The 26,807-nt window shown below is 38.5% G+C and overlaps 1 protein-coding gene across 2 annotated transcripts in view; it reads left to right on the top strand.

Annotated features, from left to right (window-relative positions):
* Positions 1-26,807, top strand: part of prrg3 (proline rich and Gla domain 3) — a 60,051-nt gene that overhangs the window by 25,827 nt on the left and 7,417 nt on the right. For both annotated transcript variants that reach the window (XM_043704564.2, XM_087992113.1), the window contains exons 2-3: positions 18,984-19,029; positions 23,381-23,541. In XM_043704564.2, the coding sequence (XP_043560499.1) occupies position 19,029; positions 23,381-23,541 (162 nt within the window). In that variant the 5' untranslated portion in view covers positions 18,984-19,028. The remainder of the gene's footprint in view (positions 1-18,983; positions 19,030-23,380; positions 23,542-26,807) is intronic.

Genomic DNA, 26,807 nt, shown 5'->3' with positions numbered 1-26,807 from the left:
TCAACTACAGTGATAGATACCAATCTCTGATTCCAACTTAACTGGACTGGATCCATTTTCACCCTATCCCACCCAATAATTAATTATTTTTAGTTGAAGTTTTGGATAGCAGATCAACAATACTATCAAGGGCATTTTTTCAAAAAATCATTCACAGGAATGAAATGAATGGCCCACAAAAAACATAGTAATAAGCCCAATTTCACATTCTCCTATAACTCCTATTTAACTCTGCCACAATATGTCTATCTGAAAAGCTAGCTGAAAAATGATTATGTAACTATTGTCAATTATAATTTTTAAAAAACCCATTTACTTCCCTAATGACCTTTTTAGGTCAGTCTAACCTTCATGTGACTTCAGAAGCACAACAACATGGTTGACTCTTAACCAGCACTCCCTCTAACTTTCTTACCGGCTGTGCAGGTCTCTGAGGCCCAGATCTGGAAGTCAGTGTCAAGATTGGCGTGCCATCACTGATTGCCATGTGCAGAATATTGGAGCGGTTGCACTCATGTAGCAGTACAGCTTAGCAGAAACATTGCTGTTTATTGTCCCCTAAAATGGTCCTAGCAAACCACTTGATTCAAGGAACAATCAGGAACTGGCAATAAATGCTGGTCTAACCAGCGATGCCCATATCCCATAAACAAATTTAAAAATTACAACTTATCATACACAAATTATCGTACATTTGTGTTGCCAATCCTAAGGACTGTATAAAATTCAATCCACAAATTGTATGTGCCTCATCCTATCATCCTGATGCAAAATGTTCTCTCTTAAATGATGATATGGTATCAGAATTATTATTTTACAGAAAATGGTCATTTGGATCACTGCTTTCATGCCAACTACCATCAACTAATAGAAACAGCTTTTGACTATCTAATCTAAATCTATGGTAATCATGTTTGCCTCTATTAAATCTCATCTCAATCTCCTTTGCTTAAAAGGAGATCAATCTAACCTTGTAGCTAAAATCTCTCATCCCTGGACCGATTCTAGCTAAACTCCTCTGGAGCCTTCTAGAGAGTTTGCATCCTTCTGAAAATACAGTGACCAAAACTAGATGCTTTACTCCAGTTACAGTCTAACCAGACCTTTCTCGATGTTCAACCATAACTTACCTAAAATCTCTATTTATGAAACACACCAGCTTATATTCTCTCGATACGGCCAACCAGTTTCAAAGATCTATCGTTCTTGTCCACATCCTTGCACACTTTACAATTGTACCTTTTGGTCTATATTGGCTCTCCCTATCAATTCTGCTGAAATGCATCAGCGAACACTTTTGTGTGTTAAATTCCATCCGGCATCTGTCTGCCCCATTCTGGTCTTCCATATCCCGTTGTAGTTCAATGGTAGCATCCTCAATGTCTGTTACACCATCAAAAAAACATTTTGAATTTTATAATGTCACCTGCCTCAACCTGCCTGAGATCCATGTTTATTTTTGCTAATCTCTTCTTTTTTATATACTTCAATTTCTTGTGATTTTTTCTTATCAGTTTTTGGTCATCCTATGCTGATTTTTAAAACCCTTCCAATTCTCAGGCCTTGTACCCTTTGTAGCAGTATTCCTTTCCTCTAATACTACCCTTAACGTATCCATATCACTCTGAAGGTTTCTTCCTTTCTCTTTTAAGTTTAAATTCCATGATACCTTTCTCTGGCTCTTTCAGTCTATTTACCCAATTTACCCAAATCTGCACCCCAATACCTATGTAATTAGCTTTGTTTTACTTAAGTTTAAGATTCTTTATTCTAAACTTGAATATGTTGCTTTCAGACTTAATGTGGAATTCAGTTTTCCCAGAGGAGCCCTTGCTAAGAAATTACAACTTCTCTTGCCCCTGTTGCATGATACTAGATCTAAAATAGCTGTATTCTTAGTTCTTTCCAGAATATGTTATTGTAAGAAGCAGAGTTGGTTCTACAATGTTTTGTTCCACTTCACGATTTCAGAAAGTATTGGCATTTCGCCAGGTTCCACAGTTAATCTGTGAGCAGGGATTCTGTTTACTATGTGCATCTGTTAACTCTGATGGACTGCCATGAGCTTTGCTCTTTGATTGATGCAATTGCACGATGTTAAGTCCTTTAGACTGTTCAAAGTGTTCTGCATTTTAAGAACATGCACAGAAGCTCAAAAGTCAACTATTTTGTTTCATGATGATTCTTAAATGTGGTTGAGTCTTGAGAAATTTTAATATCCCTTTTGGAAAAAGGAAGGCAGGCTTGCATTTAGATTGCAGTTCTCACAACATCAGACCATCTCAAAACATTTTACAGCCAATTAAGAACTCAGGATGAGTAGTCGCTGATTAAACTTAGGAACACTAACTTGCACTTAGCAAATATTGCATGTAGCTACAGTCTCAATATTCAAGGAAGACTATACATTCCTTGGAGGTGTTACAGTGAAGGTTCAGCGAAGGTTCACTATGTCGGCCCCGGGAAGGAGAGGTCTGTTATATGATGAGAGGTTGTGTATAATGAGCCTATACTCCCTAGAAGTTAGAAAAACAGCTGATTTCATTTAAACATACAGAATTTTGGAGAGGCCCGACAGGGCAGACAATGAGGCGTTCTATGTAGGGCATAATGTTTTCTCCCGTCATAACACCCCACAAATATGCAGAAACTTTTATTAACACTCAGAAAGCCTGGTGTCACTTGGTTTCAGACATATAATTGATCAATCTTTCTGGAACAATCATTTAAAACCTGGTTAATCTTACATCCCTTCTCAAAGGTCAACCCACACCCATTTGCCACTAGTTTGAAATCTAAACTCCTTTAAATAAAATTATTATATATACATACACATTTCATTGCAGCTGACAGCCAACATTAATTGAAAAGTTTGCTTGAGTCTGAAAGTGGTTTAAAAGTGGTAAGCAAAGTAGACTTTATTTCTTCCTAAAAATAAATTTTAAGTATGGAGAAAAGGGACATGACTAATTCACAGCTGTCTTTTATAGTCATGAAATAAGAACGCAGTTCTGTTCTCCTTGCTACAGGAAGAATGTTAGGAAACTTGAAAGGGTTCAGAAAAGATTTATAAGGAAGTTGCCAAGGTTGGAGGGTTTGAGTGAAAGGGAGAGGCTGAATAGACTGGGGCTGTTTTCCTTAGAATAGCAGAGACTGATGGGTGACCTTTATAGAGGCTTATAAAATCATGGAGGGCATTGATAGGATAAAGAGACAAGGTCTTTTCCCTAGGGTAGGGAAGTCCAGAACTAGAGGGGCGTGTATGGAATGAGCTGCCAGGAGAAGTCGTGGAGGCTGGTACAATTACAACATTTAAAAGATGTTTGGATGAGTATATGAATGGGAAGGAATTAGAGGGATATGGGCCAAGTGCTGGCAAATGGGACTAGATTAATTTATGAATTGGAAGTGTCAGTGTTAGGTTCTTTTTCTTGAAATTCTTACACGCTTGATGCAACTGAAATACGCCAACTTCCATGAACAACCAAAATTTATTAAGCATGTGCAAGCTTTGGAGGATCACTCAATACTCTTCACAATGCCTGTGAAGCGTGTCATGAGAAGCTGTCTGAACAAAGCAATAGTCTTCCTTATACAAAATCTTTACATCACAGTCAGTAATGCCCACAAGACAACCCCCAGCCACTCCCTCACAGTTGCATGCCAGTCAAGACACAATGCAGTGACATCTCCAGGAACAATGTAATGTAAATCATCCCTTTAATGGCCAGATTTGTTGTGTATCTCGTTTTTTTTAAACTGCAGGGAGTAGTCAGAATTTTAATTGCAATGTCCTATTAGTTCTGAATAGGGAATGATAATGTAAATTCTTTTACTCCGAAAAACTAGGAAATGGCCATGCAAGTGGCTCTGAATGGCAAGAGATGGGAATGTATATTCCTTATGTTCTGCCTGTAAAGACAGAGACATACCATCCTACCCTCAGGACATCCAATTTCCTGCAGGTCAACAGAACAAATTAACCCTTTAATATCTCACCAGTGTTGGAATGTGGTAAACAAAATTAAGAATCATATAACACTAGGTTATAGTCCAACAGGTTTATTTGGAAGCACTAACTTTTGGATTGCTACTATCACCTGGTGAAGGAGCGGTGCTCCAAATGTTAGTGCTTCCAAAAAAACCTGTTGGACTATAACCTGGTGTTGTGTGATTTTTAACTCAGATTAATTTAGGATATCTGGTCAGCATGGACAAGTTGGACCGAAGGATCAGTTTCCATGCTGTAAATCTCTGATTTTGTCTGTAGCTTATGAAATTGGCTGAATGACAAGAAACCATATGGTGAATGGTGGTTTTTCAGTTTGGAGGCAGGTATGATTGGGTTTCCCTAGGGATCACTGTTGAGAATTCAGCTTTTCTTGATTAATATAAAGACTTTGAAATGGGTGAACAGGGCACGGTTTCAAAATTGGAAAATAACACCAAAATTGGCAATATTGTGAACTGTATAAGCTTCCAAAGGAAGTGTGACATGTGGTGGACAAATAGGTGGACATGTGACAGATATTTTATTGCTGATAAGTTTGAAGTGATTGCTTTAATGGGAAAAGAGAACAGGATATAAAATGGAGTGTACAATTTTAAAGGGGATACAGGAGCAGAAGGACATGAGGTTTCTGTGCACAAATTATTGCAGTGGCAGGTCGGGTTGCGATGGCTGTTAATGGAGCGTATCAGATCTTGAACTGTATGAACAGGTGCATTTAGGACAAAGATGAATTATAATAAATGCATATAAATTAGTGTTTCGGTCTTTGTTGGGGGATTGTGTCCAGTTCTGGGCACTGCACTTAAGGTAGTAGATGAAGACATTGGAACGTATTCAGAAACTATTCATAGCAATGGTTTAATACATGAAAACTTTATTTACATAGATTGGAGAAGCTAGATTTGTTCCCTTTAGAGAAGAGGTTTGGAGATGTCTTCAAAACCATGAAGAGTCATGTCATCACAGCTATCTCTCGTGGTCGAGTATGATGGTCTTCATTTTGTTGATCTATTTATGGGCTCTCAGGTGGCTTGTGAGTCCAATCTTGGCTTTGAACATTCTTCCGCATTCAGGACAAGTAGTGCCAGATGGCAGATCGGGCTTTGGTTGTTGAACTTCGCTTTCCATTTTCTTCTCTTCTAGTTCTGCACAATCTGTTTGCTTCAAAAGTTGCTGTTCCTTCTTGGATGATGGTTTGCCAGAGTTTTCTGTCCTTGACATTGGTTTCCCAATTGTTGATGTCAATATTACATTTCTTCATGTTGGCTTTTAAAATGTCTTTGAATCTCTTCTGTTGTCCGCCTCTTTTACGTTTGCTTTCTTTAAGCTGGGAATAGAAGATTTGTTTGGACAGGCGTTCGTCTTTCATCCAAACAACATGACTGCTCCATCTTGATGACGTAGGCTTCAATGCTTGTTGTTTTTGCTTCATTCAGCACGCTGACATTGCTTCTTCTATCTCCCCAGCTGATATTCAAGATGTTTCTAAGGCAGTATTGATGGAACTTTTCAAGGGCCATCTGACATCGTCGGTATGTTGTCCAAGTTTCTGATGCATAGAGGAGAATTAGGATCTCCACTACTTTGTATAGTAACATTTTGGTGTCTGTCTGGGTGTCATGATCATGAAAGACTTTTGTTTGGAGACATCCAAAAGCTGTTCCAGCGTATTTAAGACAATGTTGGATTTTGTCATTAAGGTTAACATTGGAGGAGAGGTGACCTCCAAGATACAGAAAGTGATCCAAGTTTTCCAGGGTTGTTTTGCCAAGTTGAATTGATGATTCTTTCCAATTTGTCTCAGTTGGTGATGGTTGATAGCTGATCTGAGTCTTCTTGGAATTGATGGTAAATCCAAGTTTCGTGTATGCATGGTTGAAGGCAGTCAGAATCTGTTGTAGGTGCTTTTCTGAGAGAGTTGCAACACTGTTGTCATCTGCACATTGGAACTTAATGAGGGAACTCATGGATGTCTTGTCTTGTTTTTGGACTTAAAGCTGGGCAAGACTGAAAAGTCTGCTATCTGTTCTGTAGACAATTTTGATTCCTGGGGGTAGGTCATCCTTGATGATGTGGATGATTTATTGCAGTAAAGATGGTGAACAAAATTAGGGCAATCACGCATCCCGGTTTTACTCCTGATCTGACTTGAAAAGACTCAGTTACTGTTGTTGACCATAACTGTGGCAAGCATGCCATCATGACAAGTCTCAGGTTTCGAATGTATTTTTCAGGGCATTCATAGGTGGATAGAACATCCCATAGAATTTCCCTTGATGCTGAGTCAAAGGCTTTGGTGAGGCCGATGAATGCCATGTACAAATGGTCAGAGTAGATAAGGAGCAACTGCTCCTATGGGTGTGAGAATTGAGAACCAGAGAACACCTTCAAGTGATTAATAAAAGAAACAATAGCGGCATCAAGTAAAACATTAATATAGAGCAGTTGGTGAGCATCTGGAATGCAATGTCAGGAGTTTTGCTGGAGGCTGATTCAGTTCAGGCCTTCAAAGAGAATTGGATAACTTTTCTGAATAGGAAACAGTTACAGAACTAAAGGAAAAGTTGGAATTGCTGTTGCAGGGAGCTGGCAGAGATGCAGTGGGCCACATGTCTTCCTCCTTTGCTGTGATGGTCATTCTGTGATTCTGTGCTACAGACATAAATGCAATGCTTTTGGGAAAGGATTTCCAGGTTTCTGATACAACAGCAATGAAAGCACAGAGATAATAATCCCAAATTGGGATGGTATTCGGCTAATAGCCAAATTTGTAGATGCTAATCTTCTACTGTCTAATGTGTATCTGCTGTCCTTATAGATAAGAGGGTAGTTTGGAAAGTGCAGTCAAGGTGGTATTGTAAATAGCTGTGCTGCATCTCAAAGATGGCATGTGTTAATTTCACGATGTGTTGCTGGAGAGAATGTTTCAGGTGGCACATGCTGTGCTGATCTAGTAGGCCACTTGGATTTGGCTGGTAGTGAGCTTCATAAGTGTAGTTAGAGGTGCATTAAAGAAGATAAGAAAGAAGATAACAAGGAATTTGGGGGATGGGGAGGGTGGAGAGGAATTGGCGTAGAAATTGAGGAGGATGATTAGGTTTGTTAATGTTTTCATCTTTGATGTTGGGCCTGCCACTAGTCATGTTGCCAACAGTAGACATCCAAATCATGACCAACACCATCTCTTTCAAACTATTCAGAATGTGTGGACTCTCCTGTCCCTCAGGTTAGCTCCTGCTCTCTTCACTTATATACCACCTTATCCTCAAAAAGAGAAACATAGATTAGTGAGTGTCTTTCAGTCTATTTAGCTGATGTGGAAGACCTGTTCAAATAAAAGCTATATGATAAAGATGTGAGGCGAAATGTAAAAGAATTAAGTGAAACATGAATGTTTGCTGTGTATTCTGATTGATTCAGACTTGATAGGTGATTGGGATCTGGTGATTTCAGTAGTACCTGAGGTTAATGGTGACATTGGTAAGATACACCATTGACAGAGTATTTGCTAGAATTCACCACTTGTGTGATCACTTCTTACAGCACTGCATCTTTGGAGCTTGCCTTCTGGCATTGATTTACATGGCTATCTGCTTTTGTTGCCTTCTGACTGGTTTTAGAAGACCTCATGATCACTTGCAGATGCAAGACATCCTCCTTTTCACTCCCTCATTCAATGCCTTACCTTAAAGAGGCATATTCTAACCAGTGCAGACTAGCTTTCAGTGATGGTAGGCATTCAGATGCAGCTAGCCAATGAACAGTGCAGTTCATGCTGCCTGGATACCATGAAAATGAGAAGGTGGCATTGAACTGATGAGCATTGTTGTTAGTAGGTGTCAGTTATTTGTGCATCGCATTCCCTGTGGCTATTTTTAAGGGCCAATTATTTTACCTCCCAAAATGTTAGAAATGTGCAGTATGTTGGTCAGCCTTCGATTGATAGAATATGATTTTATAAGCTTCTATCAAACCTTGCCTTCCTTTAACTGTAGATTAGTGTGCCCCGTGTTTCAACATTTTTTATTTTTGTAATGTCTTCTGTGATTCTGATGCTTGTAATACAGCGCATGAACTTTTTGTTTATGCTCTGCATCCCATGGACATCATGGATATTACAACAAGTGTGAGTTTACTCAATGACAATGATTACGAGAAAACAAGTATTAATTTTATTTATGTGACAGAATAAAGCCTATTTCCTTCTGTCTAAGGTTAAAAAATTCCTTTATTGTCATAAGCATAATGTTTAATTTAAGAAAACAGTTTACATAGAGGAAGATATATTCCAGTGTATATATAACCCAAATAACCATTGCTGTGTAATGTGAATACCATTGTATAAACTTAGTGGACCAGCACCGATCCTTGTGGCACTCCACTTGTCACAGGCCTCCAATCTGAAAAACAACCCTCCACCACCACCCGTTGTCTTCTACCTTTGAGCCAGTTCTGTATCCAAGTGACGAGTTCTCCCTGTATTCCATGAGATCTAACCTTGCTAATGTGTCTCCCATGGGGAACCTTGTCGAACGCCTTACTGAAGTCCATATTGATCACGTCTACCGCTCTGCCCTCATCAATCCTCTTTGTTACTTCTTCAAAGAACTCAATCAAGTTTGTGAGACTTGATTTCCCATGCATAAAGCCATGTTGACTATCCCTAATCAGTCCTTGCCTTTCCAAATACATGTACATCCTGTCCCTCAGGATTCCCGCCACCGACGTCAGGTTCACTGGTCTATAGTTCCCTGGCTTGTCCTTATCACCTTTCTTAAACAATAGCACCACGATAGCCAACCTCCAGCAGCTCACCTGTGACTATCGATGATACAAATATCTCAGCAAGAGGCCCAGCAATTACTTCTCTAGCTTCCCACAGAGTTCTCGGGTACACCAATCAAGTCCTACTTTTATCCACTTTTGTACGTTTCAAGACATCCAGCACTTCTTCCTCTGTAATGTGGACATTTTTCAAGATGTCACCATCTATTTCCCTACATTCTATATCTTCCATGTCCTTTTCCACAGTAAATACTGATGCAAAATACTCGTTTCGTATCTGCCCCACCTCCTGCGGCTCCAAACAAAAGCCGCCTTGTTGACCTTTGAGGGGTTTAGATCAGAGTGGTGCTGGAAAGGCACAGCAGGTCAGGCCGGATGATGAGCAGGAAAATCGATGTTTCGGGCAAAAGCCCTTCATCAGGAATAGAGGCTTTATTTCTTGTGAAGGGCTTTTGCCCGAAACGTCGATTCTCCTGCTCATCGAATGTTGCCTGACCTGCTGTGCTTTTCCAGCACCACTCTGATCTAATCTGTGGTTTCCAGTATCTGCAGTCCTCCCTTTTGCCTCTCGGATCTTTGAGGGGCTTTATTGTCTCCCTCTTTATCCTTTTGTCCTTAATGTATTTGTAAAATACATCATTATGGAAAAGAAACCTTGATGTGTTAACCATTCTTCACACGCCTCACTCATGGTTAAGATAGTAGTAATATGGTTGCTGATAGTGTATTTAAAAAGAAAATAATGTGGAACATGTTGCTATAATGCCATCCAGCAGATGGCAGGAATACTTTCCATATTCTATTTAGTTTTAAATTAACATTGTTATGAGTTAACTAAAGGGTTGTTTTCACACTTGATGGTTTGATAGGTATTCTTAGAAATCCTTAATTGTCTACGCAGTTACATCTGTGGTAAATCTGTTGATACAATTGCCCATTCTAAATGAAGCATTGTGTGAAATTTTAAATAAAATGAATCTCGGCTGTATACCCAGGATTTCTCAGGCTTTGCAAGATTTATTAACAGAACACATCAAATTTAGGTAATTTAGTATTTCCTGATTATTGCTTTTGGGCTGAATAACACCAACTGTATTTTAACAACACATCTCCTCATGGTTGATTTTAACAGATCTTTCCAACTTTACCTCATAATGTATGATATCATCTGAATCACTTGAATTACTGCAGTAGGCTTTCAGTTTTGATATTATATAGGGTAGATGTTCTACATCTGGAATATTTTTAATGATATAATTCCTGATGTCATGATTCAAATAAGGCTACAACTCTGAAATGATGTTAACCAGTGTCACAACTTCACTACTGTGATAAGTACAAGATATTGTTAGCAATTTGTATTTTCTTGATTCTTGGGATGTGAATCTACTGTCATGGCCTGCATTTATTGCTCATTCATAAGTACCCTCAATGAAGTGGTGATGAGTTGAGTTCTTCATATCTAAGTGCTTTACTGGGCTATTCCAGAGGACGATTAATTTTGTTTTATTTATTCATAGAATGTGGCTTTGCTGGCTGTGCCAACATTTTTTTCCTCATTCCTAATGGTCTTGGAGAAGATGATGGTCTGCTGCCTTCTTGAATTATCGCAGTCCATTTGGTTTACATATCCCCACAATTCTCTCAGGCAGGGAGTCCAGGATTTTGAATGAACGGCAAATATAATCCAAATTCAGGAAGATGAATCACTTGATAGGAACTTGGTGATGTATCTACTGCCTTTGTTTTTCTAGGTGGTAGTGATTGTGAATTTGGAAGGTGCTGCATACAGACGAGACTGGGTCTGGGTATTCCAGATGAAGAGCGGCCACCGTAGATAGGGCTCTCATTCATTCATTATTTGCATCAATTGCAAAGCATTGTTCGAAGGGTTTATCAAAATCATCTGGTTATGTTGTTAAAACACATCACATGTTTTACAGCCTGAGAGAAGTAATGGGAAAATATTATGATTTCAGCTGGTGATATTGCTGAACAAGTCAGATCCCAGATTGAAGTCTGCCTTAATAGATCAAATTTGTCTTTCTTTTCTTTAATGTGGTGGTCTTTCACTGAAACATATGCATGCAATGCTCCATGCACGTTTGGCTTAACTAAATACACAAGAGAAACAAAAATAAAATAGAACAAACTGTTTTGTTTTGTAAAGGTTTTGTAGCACATGACAGTTTGAAATAGATGGAATTTTGTTCTATCACTTCACAGTACTCAACTAAGAGAAGAGTTCCCTTCTCTTATCACATCTACAAGTTTCTTTTGATTCCCGGTTTTGAGAGCTTGACGGCCTTTTCCTTGATTATTCACACAACTGATCTAAAAATTTCTGTACTTCAAAAAACCCTTCAAGGCTTTTAACCAAGCCCTTCAGGTCTGGGCTTTTCAAACTGAAACTCTCAACAGCGAGGTGACCAATTTCATAAATGTTCTGAAATAACTCTTTTTTTTTCCCCTAGGAAAACCTGTTCTTACATCTGATGTCAGGCAATTTTCTGTGAACTGAAAACTGAAAGCTTTCTAATGTTTGGGGCTTTCCTAAGTAAAATTCAATTAAACAAAAAAAAGGTCATGCCTCTCTCCAATTTGTAATGCCGTCACAATACAGGCCCACTCACTTGTTGCCTGACACATACCTTGTTGCATCAAATCCTTGCATGCTGGTCACCAGGTCCTGGTGATATGTCTGCTTTCTGTCCTGTTAGTTGTAAGAGAAAAACTTTGTCCATCATGTTAGAGATTGCTACAGGAAGTTCTCTGAATGCGAGCATTCTGGCATTACTGAGGAATTAAGGAACCGCACTTTTGAGAATGCTTACCTCTGTTCACAATAGCATGATTCCAGGATGATCATTTCACGCGCTTTGTTCTGCGCATGCACCAATGTCAGCACCGGTCTTCATACTGTTCTGTGCATGTGCTGATGTCAGCTGCAGACAGAGCAGTTTTCTGAGAGAGGTACTGTACAGAGAGCAGCTTTCTCTCTCTATTTCTGAGAGAGATACATTGAGCAGCTTCTTGTGAAAGGTAAACTACTCATAGATTATCCCGTTTTTGAAATAATGGAGGGGCATAGTGACAAGGATGTTAGCAAGAAGTGTCCTGGTGATTAAAATTGCAAAAGAAAGGTTATAACACTGGAAGAGCAGCTAGATATTATAAAGAGTTTTGAGCATTAGGAGTGAATATGTGATATAGCTCGCTTAACAGGAAATGAAGGTCTCTACCTTACACACCATGATGACCCAATATCCCTGCATTAACAATATTTTTTAAATGTATTGTGTTAAATTTACTTTTTGTTTCGTGATAAATATGACTTATACTTGTGTTCAGGCTGTGCTATGTTTTGCATTAGGCTTTCAGGTGACTTTTGAGTGATTGTAAGTGAATTTATTTTTTGCTGGTCTGCCCCTAACCCCACTTTTCCTATAGGCCCCATTATTTATATTGTGATTTTCTATTAAGCAGCTATGGTTATAGGAGAAGTGCCTGTACAATGTTTCCTCCCATTAGCACCTTGCTTATCTGACATCTTTGGGATATTTATAGTGCCTTCCACCATGGAGACCAATTCACAGTATTGGTTTGAATTATCTGCCATTTGCCTGTTCCCAGTTATCAGTTCCCCAGTCACATTCTCCACACTCATTTTAGCTGCTCTCTTTCCTTTTATATGCCTGTGGAAGCTCTTGCTGTTTGTTTTTATATTCCTTGTCAATTGATTTTCATAAACAATTACCTCCCTTTTCAGTAGTTTTTTAGTCATCACTGCTGGTTTCTTAAAAGAAAAATCAATCCTATGACCTACCACTGGTTTTACCAACTTTGTATGTCTTGGTTTTTGATTGAATACTTTCTTTGACCATCTGGGTGGTTCATTGTTCCCATTGGGTCCTTCTTTCCAACCAGAACTATTGTTTGCTTAAATGGCAGCCTACTGCTCATCTACTGACTGTGTCCCTTTAGTCTATTTCCCAGCCCACATTTGATAAATCTTTTGCCATACTTCTGTAACTGGACTTATTTAATTTTAGGACAATGCTTTGAAACCTGAATTGCTCTCTCTCAAACTGAATTTGAAACGCTATCATGTTGTGATTGCTACCTCTGAGAGCCGTGGTCTCCTACATGTTGATCGCAGAGTCCCTGAGAGTTGATCTCAACAGCATCTACATTCTGTCATCATGTGAATCTCTAACAGTTGATCTCACCACACATTCCTGTGTTTTATTGCTGCACACAGGTTGATCATCATGGTGCTGTATGACTTCTACTGTCTGAAGCCAAGACTGGAGAAAAGTGCATGCTGTTAACAGGCTTTGCCAGCTTGTTGCATTGTGTTTCAGTTTGGTCAAGATGGGCTGTCATTGCAGAGTAAAGTAATTTTTATGGTGGCAATGCAAACAAACTAATAAGGAATATTCCAGGAACTGATGTGTGAAGCCAGTATATTAAAGTACTAGAAACATGGTATGCTATTCAGACCATCATGTCGATGTAGACTGTCCATAAGAACAGCCCAGATATTCGAGCTCCTCTGCCCGCTCTCTATAGACCTGCAGTTTTTCTTCAGTTGCTTATCAGGAGGTGATGCTCTGGTGGTATTATCACTGGGCTGTTAATCCAGATACCCAAATAATGTTCTGGGGACCTGGGATTGAATCCCACTGTGGCAGATGGTGGAATTTGAATTCAACGAAAATCTGGAATTAAGAGTCTGAATCCATTGCCGATTGTCAGAAAAACTCATCTGTTTCACTAACGTCATTCTTGCATGGTCTAGCCTACATGTGAATCCAGATCCAAAGCAATGTGATTGACTCTTAACTGCCCTCTGGGTAAGTATGGTTGGGTAATAAATACTGGCTGAGCCAGTACTCCCACATCCCATGAATGAATTTTAAAAAATCTGATAGGTCTATGTAGGACAAAGGCAAAAAAACAAAGGATGACATGCACTGCATCCATTATACCAAGCTATGAGATCTCAATTGCACCTCATTACAGTTTACTTTATCTAAAATAGCCTGTTCTCAGGTAGGGTGTGCACCATCTTGCTCTAAGGAACAATCATTGACACAGTCTACAAATGTGTCTGACATTTATTTCTAGTTACAAATGCTGCACATATTCAAATAAAGGTGCTTAATTTTTGACTCTTTACCTTTATTACTTATTCTGGTTCTAATCTCTGCTGTAAGACAGTGCCTTCTTCAGGATACACTTTGATTATTGTTCATTTCTTCACTACCCTGCACCTCTATTCTGTAATTAAATTTTGACTTTTTACATTCACTTTAATTGAACTACCTACCCCTCCCCCCACACACACAGACACACACAGACACACACAGACACACACAGACACACACAGACACACACAGACACACACAGACACACACAGACACACACAGACACACACAGACACACACAGACACACACAGACACACACAGACACACACAGACACACACAGACACACACAAAGCTAAGCTCCGACTAATTCATTTATAGCCCCATCTACAACCTTATGCATTTGATCCACTAGGACATTATCCCCAACAGGGTTCAGATGAAGTCTGTCTTAACCAAACAGCTCTCTCTTTCCCCAGTTATATTGCCAGTGCCCATAAATTGGAACCCATTTCTTGAAGACTAATCTTTCGCCAGATATTTATCTATCCTTTATTTATCTTTTGCTAATTTCCATGTGGCTTAGGTAGTAATCCTAAGATTATTACTTTTGTGGTTTAGCTTTTTAATTTGGCCCAGGTGCCTCATAATCTTCAAGTGGGAGGAGTTCGCCCTGTATTGTTGTTCATATCTATGTGAACCATGACCGGTGGATCGTTCCTCTCCCCTTGTAAGTCCCTCTCCACCCCAAAAGTGATATCTTGAACTTTGGCACCAGGTAGCCAACACAAGACTCTAACTTTGCTGTGGAGCATCTGTTCCATGAACTGTGTTATCCCTTATGACCATTTAATTTCTCTTTTCTTCCTCAACTTGAATGGCCCTCTAGTCAAACTCTGACTGTCCCTGCAGTCTGTGCCTTTGTTGACACTGGGGGCGAGTATATCATAACTGTTGAACAAAGGAACTGGCTGAGGCCCCTCCAAAGCTAATTGGTGATTGGATCCCAATAACTACCTCATTGGCAGTCACACCATCTTGTGCTTGACTGTAGATAAAATTTGATTTAATGAATCTAAGGGATCTGACTGCCACTTGAAACACACTGTTTCGGATTTCACCCTTCCCTGATGCATAACAGTGGCATAGTTTGGGCTCCAGCTCATCAATTGTGAGCCAAAGTTTCCTTAAGCAGTCAATGCTTGCTGTAGATATGGTCACCATGAACTGCACTAGGATCCACCAGTTCCCATTTATTATAGTTGCTGTACATCACCCATTCGGTTATCTCTATTCCATTTAATTAATTTGGATGTTACATATTCTTAAATGCAAATTTCCTAACTGTCCTCCAGCTGTAATAATGTTACCTGAATCAAACTACTTGGCCAATTAAAACAGACATGGAAGAAATATCTAAAAGTTAACTACGTTGTTTTGTGATGCCACACTTCAGCTCTGACAGGTTGGAACAGGTTTGGGGGTGTTCTAACTTGTTCATGTTTATATCAACTTTTGCTGCCATGCTTGCGCAGGTCTGCTCTTGCAGTCTGGTTCACAGTGGTGTTATTTGCTGCACACTCCTTCCAGTCTCTATACTGTAATATAATGCAATATAAGATGCTATTGCCACAAAGGGCCATACACTACTCTCTCATTTTATAGAGACAATTGGTTTCACACAGCTTGGGTTTGACTACTCCACGAGCATAGAATAAAGGGAGGAGGCAGGCCTCCATGAATTACCATGGTGAACACATGCTGTCGTCTTTAGTCTGTGCCACACTTTATAGAAGGTCAATTAGCTCAGTCGTCTTGATGAATAATGTCAGGTACTCTGCATTCAGTGATATTACCCCTATGGCACTTTCTCTCAAATTTATCTTCCTCTGAGTATAAATTTTTTTCATTTAAACCATTATTGTTTAGAACAGCTTAATAAGTTAATTAATCTTTTATTTTGTAAACTCCATGATGCAACAGAAATTTTGAGTAATGCGCACAAACATTGTGCAGCCGACTCTTTAACATGAAAGTGTCCACTTTAGCATGATACTATACGTGATGCTGATTGGCTGCATGTTTGCACAATGACAACTGCCTGTGCTTCTTTAATGTGGAGGTGCATCGGGCTACATCAGTTGCTTGAACATATCCTGAAAAACTTTGGTGATGGAAAACCAGTGGTAATAGGGTAGCAGAGAAGCTGAAAGCTTCCAGCTTCTTTGATGCAGTACTGTAGGCCTTAGTGATGGAGTTTATAAACAGGAGCGAGACGATGGGTCTGCGGGGACCATGAGACCATTGAGGCACACCCTGCAAAGGAAATAGGAGCTGGTGGCTAAAGCAACCTGAAGACCTGGAAAATGTTCAGTGGCTTTGCAAATCTAATCAAGGTCAGTGAGTACATTTTTCAAGTCAAAACTACAACAGGAGCAGTCTCTCATACTACCCACTGTACCACAGCCCCATCACTCACCCATTAGCAAACAGGATTTTTGCCTGACACTCGAATGGTGCACCTCACTTTTACTCAATGCTTGTCACCCTTCTATCAACTCTTTGCAGCATCAACATAGCTTCAGTTGTAGCGGGCAGGTCAGAGTATTGCAATATGAAACCTACACATTGTTGCTGATATTCTTATGTCTCTGTTTCAGGGTAAGGTCACAGATAACCATGGAGCAAATGGAGAGGTGCTGTAGGTTAGGAATGCCTGAATCCCCTGAACTGTTCAGGGGACATTGCAATCCTCACCTGGTTCTGGCCTACATGTGACTCCAAATCCACAGCAGTGAAGTTAACTGTTATTTGCCCTCTGAAATAGCCTTGCAAGCCTCTCTAATCTAGGGCAATTAGAAATGAGCAGTAAGTGCTGCCTGAGCCAACATCACATGAATAAATAAAAAAGAAAATGGGGAGTGACAGTGGATCCACTGAATGCAAAACTGTTGTCATCTCTTATGAAGATATTAATTGGTAGCATACCACATTCAATCTGTTAGTGCACTTGCTGTTGTCAGCTCATTAGCCAACCTAGCTTGCAGTCACCAGTGCCAAGATGGTGCAGTCTGAACTTATGCCATCCGGAGATAGAGCTGTTTGAAGTGTTTTGCATGGCCATTTGTTTTGTTTTTTCTGATATATGAAAGTCACTGGGATAGGTGTATTTAGCAAGGCATAGGTAAGCTGAAGGCAGACAGTCAGGGCATGAACAAAGGTGATTAGTTGACTTTGTATGCTTATTTATGTATCTTTTTAAAATCCAGTTAATTTTTTTTTATTTTTTGCATTGTACCAAGTGTACACTGTTATGCTTAGTGATGGAGGACTGTACGGTGTGGGGCTGTTGATAAATAGGAAATAGGAGTTGTGTTTCTGACTTCAGAGTTGATGAGCTCTTTAGAGAGCTCAAGCATAAAGGAGTCTGTCTGTGTTGCTTGCACCCTTCCTGTTCTTCCTCTCGATCCTGCTGCAATACGCTCTGTGCTCCTTACCTGCCCTCTAGGGTACAATTCAAAGAATGTATAACACGCAACAGATCACCTTGGCTTGTGAGTTTTCTCTGCTGTGTGCTGCTGGTCTTCTCCAGAGTGGTTTAAGCTTTGGAAATGGTATTTCTTTATGCCTGTGGTTTACTGTATGACATTTTCTGGGGCATGATAGTTGTCATTGTACACATGTCACATGTGAATGTGTAGGTTACATACTGCACCATTAGCCATGTGGTCAGCAATAGAATTTGTTGGGCCTTCCTCTCTTTTTCAGCAGTTTGTCTTTTTCTCAGAGACCTCTGTTTATTTCCCAATTCATATTGAATTTCACAGGGATTATCTGTTAGTGCATCTATGTGTGCAAGCACCCAGTTTGTGCAGGAGCCTTGAAATAAGAAACAAATTCCTTCAGCACTTGCCATACTGTTCATTGTAGGAGTTTGTAGTTTGAAACAACAATATAAATCATTAACCACTATAGAAGTAGAGCAATAGCCATAAGAAGTGAAGCAGCAATTTACTGGGAAGCTGACGATCCCTTTGAATAATGCTGGTGAGAAGTACTTTCTTGCTGCTTAATATGTGATTAGCTGTGTAAAGTTAAAAGAGCTGTTAGCTGAAATATCTAACTCAAAAATGACACTTGGTATCAAAGATATCATGATACTCCACACTATTAGCAGCTGTTCACTATTTGCAGGACAATGTGGGATTAGGTAAAATGCACAATAAAAATGTACACTTGTGCCATTGAGGACAATTTGAAGTTCCAAAGACACTTGGAATTCCTAAATGAATGGGCAATAACAAGTCAATTGTTAGTCCTAAGTATTTAAGGACTTGAATTCCTTTGGATGTTGTCCACCTTCTTTTCCATCACCAAGTTTGCTTACTTTCATTGTCTTAAGTGTCATCTTCAAAGACTTTGCCCCCTCTGCTTATATTTTTTATAAATAGTTTCAAAGCATGTCCACTGTCTTTAATTTCAGTAAGGAAAGTAGGTTAGTGAAAGGAAGAGAAATATTCAAAGAAAATGTAGGACGTACCAGCAAAATTGAAAGGTGCATACGTGAAAATTACAGCTATTTGTTTAGGGTAATTTATGCTTGTGAAGTTTGAAAATATTGAACTTTGGCAACTGTGTAAATTTCCTCATAGATATTTTTTGTGAAAGCCATATTTGCTGAGTGTATTTTGTTTACCTTTATCCACTCATACAACTTAATTTCTTGAATAATATTTTACTTTGATGCAGTCATCTAATGTGCTTGTTTTAGTTTGTTGTGGTTAGAACAGAATGTTTTCTGTTACATTCTGATGTCCAGCTAGGCACTCATAAGCAAGAGCTCTTCATTGTTGGCGCCTGAATTAGGGATTTCAGTTCAGCATATGGCTACTATGTTTGATCTAACAATTGGCTGACAATGAACACACTTAAGTTACTTCCTATAATCAGCAGCACTATATCTCATAGTTACAGATTTCTGGTTTTATCTGGCCACTCAACTATTACTACTGATAATAAATTCTGTCTTGTTGACAGGTGTATGTGTTCTATCCAAGGGAGAATTTCAGCAGGCGAGAAAGAAGTAAGTAAATCATTTTTGTTCATGGAGTCATTTCAGAACATTATACTGTTACATCTAAAAAAATTTTCTGATGTCAACAGTGTTGTTTCAAACATTCCCATTATGGGTACTGAGGACCTTATTTTGTAGTTTATAATCTGAGGTCTTCTGTACCCTTAGCAAATATGTTTATGAATTTATCAATGGAAGACCAAACAATTTTCATGTTAGAAATTGCCAGGAAAATTAAATATAAAACCAAATAAAGCATTTTCTCCTTTTATGTAAGACTTTGGTTGAGTCTTATTTCAGTAATCATGTCTGGCTTTGTTTTTTCACCTATCTTATACCATCGTAGCTGCCTAGATAAGATTAAAAACCTAGATGTACTTGTACTAAAGTTGGGATGATCTGGTAGAGGTATTAACAGCTTTATGGATCTAGGCTATATTTATTTACATCGATTATTTAATTCAGATCGGAGGACTGAGATCATACCGACTCGTTTATATAAGCCGAGCACTAACTTGGGCATTGGGAGGTTATTGTTTTCCCAATTGATAAATTGGGAAAATTGCAGGTTTGGCTTGATTTACTGTGTATTTCAAAAGAGAGCTGGATCAGTTCCTGCTTATAACAAAGTTGACAACAAACAAAAGGTAGGATGATTAGCAAATGATATAAATCATAGTAAATAGGAGCTGGAATAAATAACCTAAATAGTTCAAAATTTTCCCTGATGTTTTCTTCTTAAATTGCCTCTGACTCTGGTTTTCTTAATCTGATTCTTTCTCTTCCTCCCTCTCTCTCTCTGGTGATTGCATAGCTGATCATGGGTTAAGGGCATTATGATCAGGATTCTGTTGAATAGGCCAGTCATTTTCTTTTAACTGTCTGTCATTTTCTTCTGTTGAAAATAAAAGTTGTCTCTATTGTCCTGATGGGCCTGTTTGAGTCATTACTTGTTACTAGTGGTGATTTTACTTGCAGCTTCTTCTCATCTTAAAAACTTTTTTCACAGCCTGCACCAGCTAAGATGTGTTATCTGTTCATGTATTTTGCTTCCCTTTTTGTAGCTTTCCTGTATATTTCAAAACCACTACCATTCACATACTGCCTGTTTACATGTTTAACATATTTGTATTGTCTAAACTAATTGTGTTTCCACTAGACTTTTTTATCATGTCATTATCATCCCACTATAAAGTGCTTTCTTGCTTCAAGATTCTTCCAAAACTTTCTTTGATCCCACTGTCTGAGTTGGATATTTAATTTAGTGTTGAGTTATCTCTTCCCTACCCATGGAAAAGCTCCGCCTCTGCATTGACACCTCCAATTCTCCATGCTTTGTCTAGAAATTGATACTAATTTTGGAAACACTGAACTTCTGCTGCTGACCTGGGACTTGGCTATCACTCTATACGCTAATACCTGCACTGTTTCTTCCTTTGCTGACATTACCACCATGTTTCTGCCCATCTGCTTCTTGGAATCTCTCTGACTGCTCCCTACTACTTTCCATTTCTTGCTCCTGGTGTTCACTCTGCTGCTTCCCAGAGGGAGAGGGGACAAGGCAGGGGAATTAGGTGGGAGAGATTGGGAAATTGTGAAACAGATGATAGGAAAGGATTTTCTGACAATTTGCTGTCTTGAATGCAATACTTTGCTGTCTTGAATGCAAGTAATGTTTAAGGGTGTCATTATTCAAATGTGGGAGTGTGCCCTTTGCAGCTGCAGCATCAGCAAACATTGTTTTCCCCAAAACGTCATCAGGGAATTTCAGTTTAAGTTGGGAAAGTAAATCTATCAATATACTCCCTGAATGCACTCCCAGTTTGGTTCAGTATGTTGGTTTTATGCAAGGGTGTAAGTTTGCATAATCCTGGAAATTTTCAGGCATGGTTCTATATTGAAACTATGTAAGAGTTTGTATAGTGCTTGCATAGCTTAAGAACTGAACACTTCAGTGTGTATGCAAGATATTTTGGAGCCTTACCTTATTGCTTTACAGGTGTGGGAAATGATAAATCTTTTTTGCTTGAACTGGGATCTATTGTTACGTTTCAGTTGTTGAGGGAAAAGAATTTATTCTGGCAGGAAATGCAATCACAACGAGATAATGTGTCTTCAAAGACTCGTTAACATTTTCGATTATGCACATAACTGAATTTGATTTGAGACTTCAGAATTTAGTTTTGTTTCAACACATGAAATATTTATGGTTTCATTTGCATCAGAAATTACAGTATGAACAACTTATTTGTGCTTCATCCCAAACTGGAGAAGGCAGTAAATTAAAGATTGTGATGAAGCTGTCACAGTTTGAATTCTTTGCCCCATGCTAATTTTTTTGTTTTTAAGTGAGTATAATGCTGTTATCACATTAAGGTGAAGCATGATCCATTCTTCCTCAGCACAATATCTAACATAGAACCTCCTTGATGTAAAATAGTGACATGTGAGCTGCACCATTTAATAGTTTGATGCCCATTCGATAGTTTTTAATACATATACAGAAACAAATAGGTGAAATTTTACATTGCAACAATGTAATCATCTCCAGGTCTTACTTTATTAATGCATTGTTAAAGATTGCTGCCTGTGGAAGTTCATTTAGTAATGGATATGTTTCTTCTGAACCTCCTAATCAGCATGCGGTTTCATTGATAAACATGGCAGCAGATGGAATTCTTTGGATGTATTACTTTAGCCATTCATTCAATAATTCATCAAAATGGCAAAGGTCACTTCCACATGTTTTCTGATTCTGAATCTGGGCTGGCTCATTTTATTGCAAGAGCACAGTATTTACAAATTGGTCTTCCTAGCCTGTACCCTCCTTCAATGTGAATGCACTAGTTCTGATAAACATCGTCTAAGTGTGTTGTACTTGGTGATCTAGTTTTTTAAACTCTTCTCTTCAGGCGATGTGAGCATTGTTAATAAGATCACATTTGTTCCCCATCCCGAATTGCCACAGAATCATACAGCACGCAAACATACCCTTTGGTCCAACTTGCCCATGCCTACCAGAACATCCCAATCTAACCTGGTCCCACTTATCAGCATTTGGCCCATATCCCTCTAAACCCTTCCTACTCAAATACTTATCCAGATGCCTTTTCAATATTGTAATTGTACTCACCTCCACCACTTTCCATGGCAACTTGTTTCATACACACACCAACCCTCTCCATGAGAAAGCTGCCCCTTGGGTCCTTTTTAAATCTTTCCCTTCTCATCTTACTCCTATCCCATATAGTTTTGGACTCCAACCTAGGAAAAAAGCCTTAGCTAATCATTCTATCCATGCCTCACACCTCCCCCTATGATTTTATAAACCTTTATAAGGTCATCTCTCAACTTCCAATGCTCGAGGGGGGAAAAAGTCCCAAACTATTCAGCCTCTTCCCATAACTCAAACTTTCCAGTCCTGGCACCATCCTTATAAACCTTCATGCACCCTGTCAAGTTTAACAACACCACCTATAGAAGGGTGACCAGAATTATATGCAGTAATGTAAAGGTGGCCTCACCAATGTCCTGTACAGCCACAACATGACATCCCAATTGCTATACTCAGTGTTCTGACCAATGAAGGCAAGTGTGCCCAGCACCATCTTCACGACCCCGTCAATTTGTTAGAGCTGTTACTTCATTAATTGTTGGAAATTTTGTATTTCTATTCTAGTATTTTGAAGGATCATAACCAAAGTGTTTACCTATTTTCCAGATAGCGATTGACCTACTCTTCGTTTTCAGTATCATGTGTATTTAGTTATCCTTTGTTTTCATAAATTGAACCTTTATTTTTATTCAAATTAAAATACCTCATTAGAGTCTTTTTAAAAGTAAAATTCTCTCAGCCTGCCAACATGATTGACCAGAAACAAATTATGTCAAATCAGTGATTGTTGTTAGGACATTGCAATGTCTCAATCCATGGTCAGCTCCATATCAAGTAATGTTTGCCATTGCTAGTCAGTTCTAGAGCCTTGCAATGTTTTCAAGTCCTAGTTAATGAATAGACATAGATATAGAACAATACAGCACAGAACAGGCCCTTCGGCCCACGATGTTGTGCCGAACATTTGTCCTAGCTTAAGTACCTATCCATGTACCTATCCAATTGGCGCTTAAAGATCTGACCTTTGTGTGTATATTTTTCTTTATTCATGAATTGAAAGCTCCATGAGGTCTATATATTCAGATCGAAGCAGATTTTTGACTTTATCATTATTGTTTTGGTATTTACATTCATCTCACAAATCAATGCAAGGCATCCTGTTGGTTTCTGCAGGTATTGAAAACCTTTCTTAGACTTATTCAGAAACATACTAGTAAGGTTTAAATGTTCCCATTGCCCCTGTAGTGTTTCTCACATCCAAAGATGCCAACTCCATTCTGAAGCGGTTTCCGAGAGCAAATCGTTTTCTAGAAGAGATCCGGCAAGGCAGCATTGAGCGAGAATGTATGGAGGAGATCTGTGTATATGAAGAGGTAAAGGAGGTATTTGAGGACAATGATAAAACAGTGAGTGTATTCTTCAGATTTCACCACCTTGATTGACGTGTAAAGTTTAAGTAGTGTTTAATGTACATGTCTTTATTGTGTACATACAAAATTTGTTTCTTCTGGTCTGATTAAGTGTGAAACTTGAACTTTTTGGCAAATTTCACACTGGTAGCGAGTATTGTTCTGGGTCCTGCTGTGGAATATACTGATTTATATTTAGAAATGCACCATCAGATGTAGAACTAAACCATTGAGTAAGTTATGACACAAATTAGATACTTGTTGAGTAAGCTAAATCAGTCCAGGTAGGTGTTGATGTAATTCATCACAGAACTCTTTGATTAGGAATTTTAAAAAAGAGCTGTCTCGGTTCACATTAACTATTATAATAAATGTATTAAGATGTAAAATTCTGATGTGTGATGTCAATTAAATGCAGCATTGGAATTACCTCTGATCTCCATGGTTCAATGGCTATTTGAATGTGGTATCATCTGGTTACTGACAGAATTGTGAGCATATGCCAGCATGTACTCGGAGTGGAATGAAGAAAGCTGATAAACCAAATTTGAATTTTAAGATTAGTATTTGTAGCCTTTTTTTCCTGACATCTGTATCTGTTTCTATTTTCAAACATTGTTAACTTACATTGACATAATACTCAATTCATTCTCTTGCTTAGTTATTTTCCAAGTTTTTTTAATTGAAAAAGTATGTTTTTGCTGCATCAGTTTTGTGCTTTGGAAGCAGGTTCTAATATTTCTCCTCCTTAAGGATCATTATTGTTGGAAAGCTATGGGGATAATTTTGCAGCAAGATTTATTAATAAGAATGCAATTAAATTGCCTCTTCACAATGTCATAAAGTTTACAAAAAATGTAATATTACATGGTGCTTTTCATCTATAATAGGATGAATTGACTGGAGTGACATGGAATTGAGAAGTTGAGATTTGTTGCAGTAAAATGCTGATTGGCAACATTATGACCATTTCATCTGGCATAAAATGTACAGCGTGAACAAGATTTCTAAAGACGTTTTGAGTTGAAGTTTGCCATTTGCAAACTGCATGGTTGGTTCGTATGTTGTCTTTGCATTTCTGCAAATTCCATTTGAATTTGGCATTGATTGATGAAATGAAAGTTCTCCATTGCATTGCTTCTGAGGTTTATATATCATTTCTGCCATGGCCTCCAAACCTTGTACTGCCTCCTGCCCAAGAATCGTAAACAGGCCAGCTTACTAGCCTCATTGAATCAATCTGTTCTTGCCTCACAAAACTGATTTCTTGCATATCATTTTTTTTCCCTCTTCCTGTCCATTGTTCCCACCTATTCATCCAATCTGCTACATTAACAATTAACACTCTCTTGCCTATTGGTCATTCACCCTAAATACTTCTGTCTTTCCCATGTCACCTCTTTGTAAAACACTAGGTGTGTCCTTTTACCTCCTCACTTCCCACTATCCATTAGTAGGGCAACAGTTTACATTTTTCAATTGAATATGTTCTATTCACTGCCCATGATACATCCCCTACATTGAAAGGAGTAAATGCAAACTCAATTACCACATGCAGAAGACCTCTATTCAGTCTTCATTCATGGCCACGAATCTGGATTCTGTTTTTTTTAATTTTCTGTTTAACTTACTCTTTGCTTCAGCCAGTACATTCTACTCAGTACTACTGATGTGGTCTAACAGAAGCTTTGTAAAGCTGGAGCAATGCTTTCTCCAATATAAATTCCAATTGCCTAGTTATAAAGGCTAGTGTTCCATTATCCCTTATTTTTCACACCTGGCTAATACATTTCAATAATATATGCACATGAATCCCTAAATCACTATGGAGCTCCACCTTTCCTAGTTTTTAACTATTCATATATTATTCAGATCACCCTTTTTGGGTTAACATGAAGACCTCTTATTTACATACATTGAAATCCGTCCAGCACTTTTCACCCACTCACTTAATTCTTCACTGTCTTGTTGTAATGTTATGCACCTGTTTACATTAATTATACCACCAGGCTTTGCTTTATACCATTAGGAAACTTGGATAAAGGTTCTGTATTATAATATCTAAGTCATTAATGTAGCAAGCGGTTGATGCCCAGCACAAATCTTTGTAGTTTGCAATTAGTTGCCCATTATCCCACTCTGTTTTCTCCCAATCTAACCAATCCTCTAAATAGCGAAATAATTCTCCTTCAATCTCATGACTTTTTACTACTTGCTAACATTCTCTTCTCTTCTGTGGAATTTTTATTTGAATGCCTTCAGGAAGATCGTATAAACTACATTCAGAGACATTCCTATGTTTTCTACTTTATTATGAAACATTAAGTTAGGTTCATTGGCCTTAACGTGTCTCATTCTGATGAGCTCAAATTTCTAAATGCTCCTTCATTCTCTCTTTCCAGTAGCGTCTCCAAAACAGATATTAGACTGACAGATCTATAATGTTTTGATTTCTATCCCTTGATTTTGCTCTCTCAATATTCTTAAATAATGGAATTGCATTTTGAATTTTGGAATATAAACAAACAATTTCTGAATTGAAAGCTCCTTGGAAGATTGTGGCTAAAGAATTTGTAGTTTCCTCACTTATTTAAAATCCTGGGAAGGGAATCTTTTTAGATCTAGAAGGGATCATTCTTTAGTGTCATTATGTTTTCTAATACCATTTCTTTCCTTGCATTTAGATTAGTGAGTTCCAGTCCTTGTTAGTTTTCCTGGAATGTTGGCTATATTGTCCTCTTCGTTGAATGTTAATGCTAGTAAAATTATTTGATGATAAGCCAGTTGTTGTATTATTGTAAAAAGTGTCACCCCAATTTGTTTGTAAAAGGGCCAAGTAACTTTCATTGCTTAAAAGAAGGAAAATACTATGCATGCTGGAGATCAAAAATAAAAACAAAGTATTGGAGAAACTCAGCAGGATTAGTAGTATCTGTGGAGACAAAAACAGAATTGATGTTTTGAGTCCAAAGCCGCCTCTTCAGAACTGAATGAGACAGGGGAATTTTTTATGCTGTTGCTAAAATGAGAGGAGGAGCAAGTAGAAAAGATGGCTCCCAGATCAAAAGTCAAAGGGAATGCCAGTGGTAGAAAAAAGAGAAATCCAAATACAAAATAAGTGATAATGAGAGGTGTGAATATTCAAAAAAAAGTTTGGTTTTCCTCAGAGCAAGTCCATGCAAATTAGACATTTGGAGGGGATGGTGGGGAGAAGAGGATGTAATTGTAATGGAGAACACTGTTTATTCTCTGAAGTAGTTGGA

This window comes from Chiloscyllium plagiosum, unplaced genomic scaffold (genome assembly GCF_037043375.1).
Source record: "Chiloscyllium plagiosum isolate Xiang-an unplaced genomic scaffold, Cpla_swu_hap1 HiC_scaffold_11, whole genome shotgun sequence".
NCBI lineage: Eukaryota > Metazoa > Chordata > Chondrichthyes > Orectolobiformes > Hemiscylliidae > Chiloscyllium > Chiloscyllium plagiosum.
This window is presented reverse-complemented; position numbering and strand designations above follow the sequence as displayed.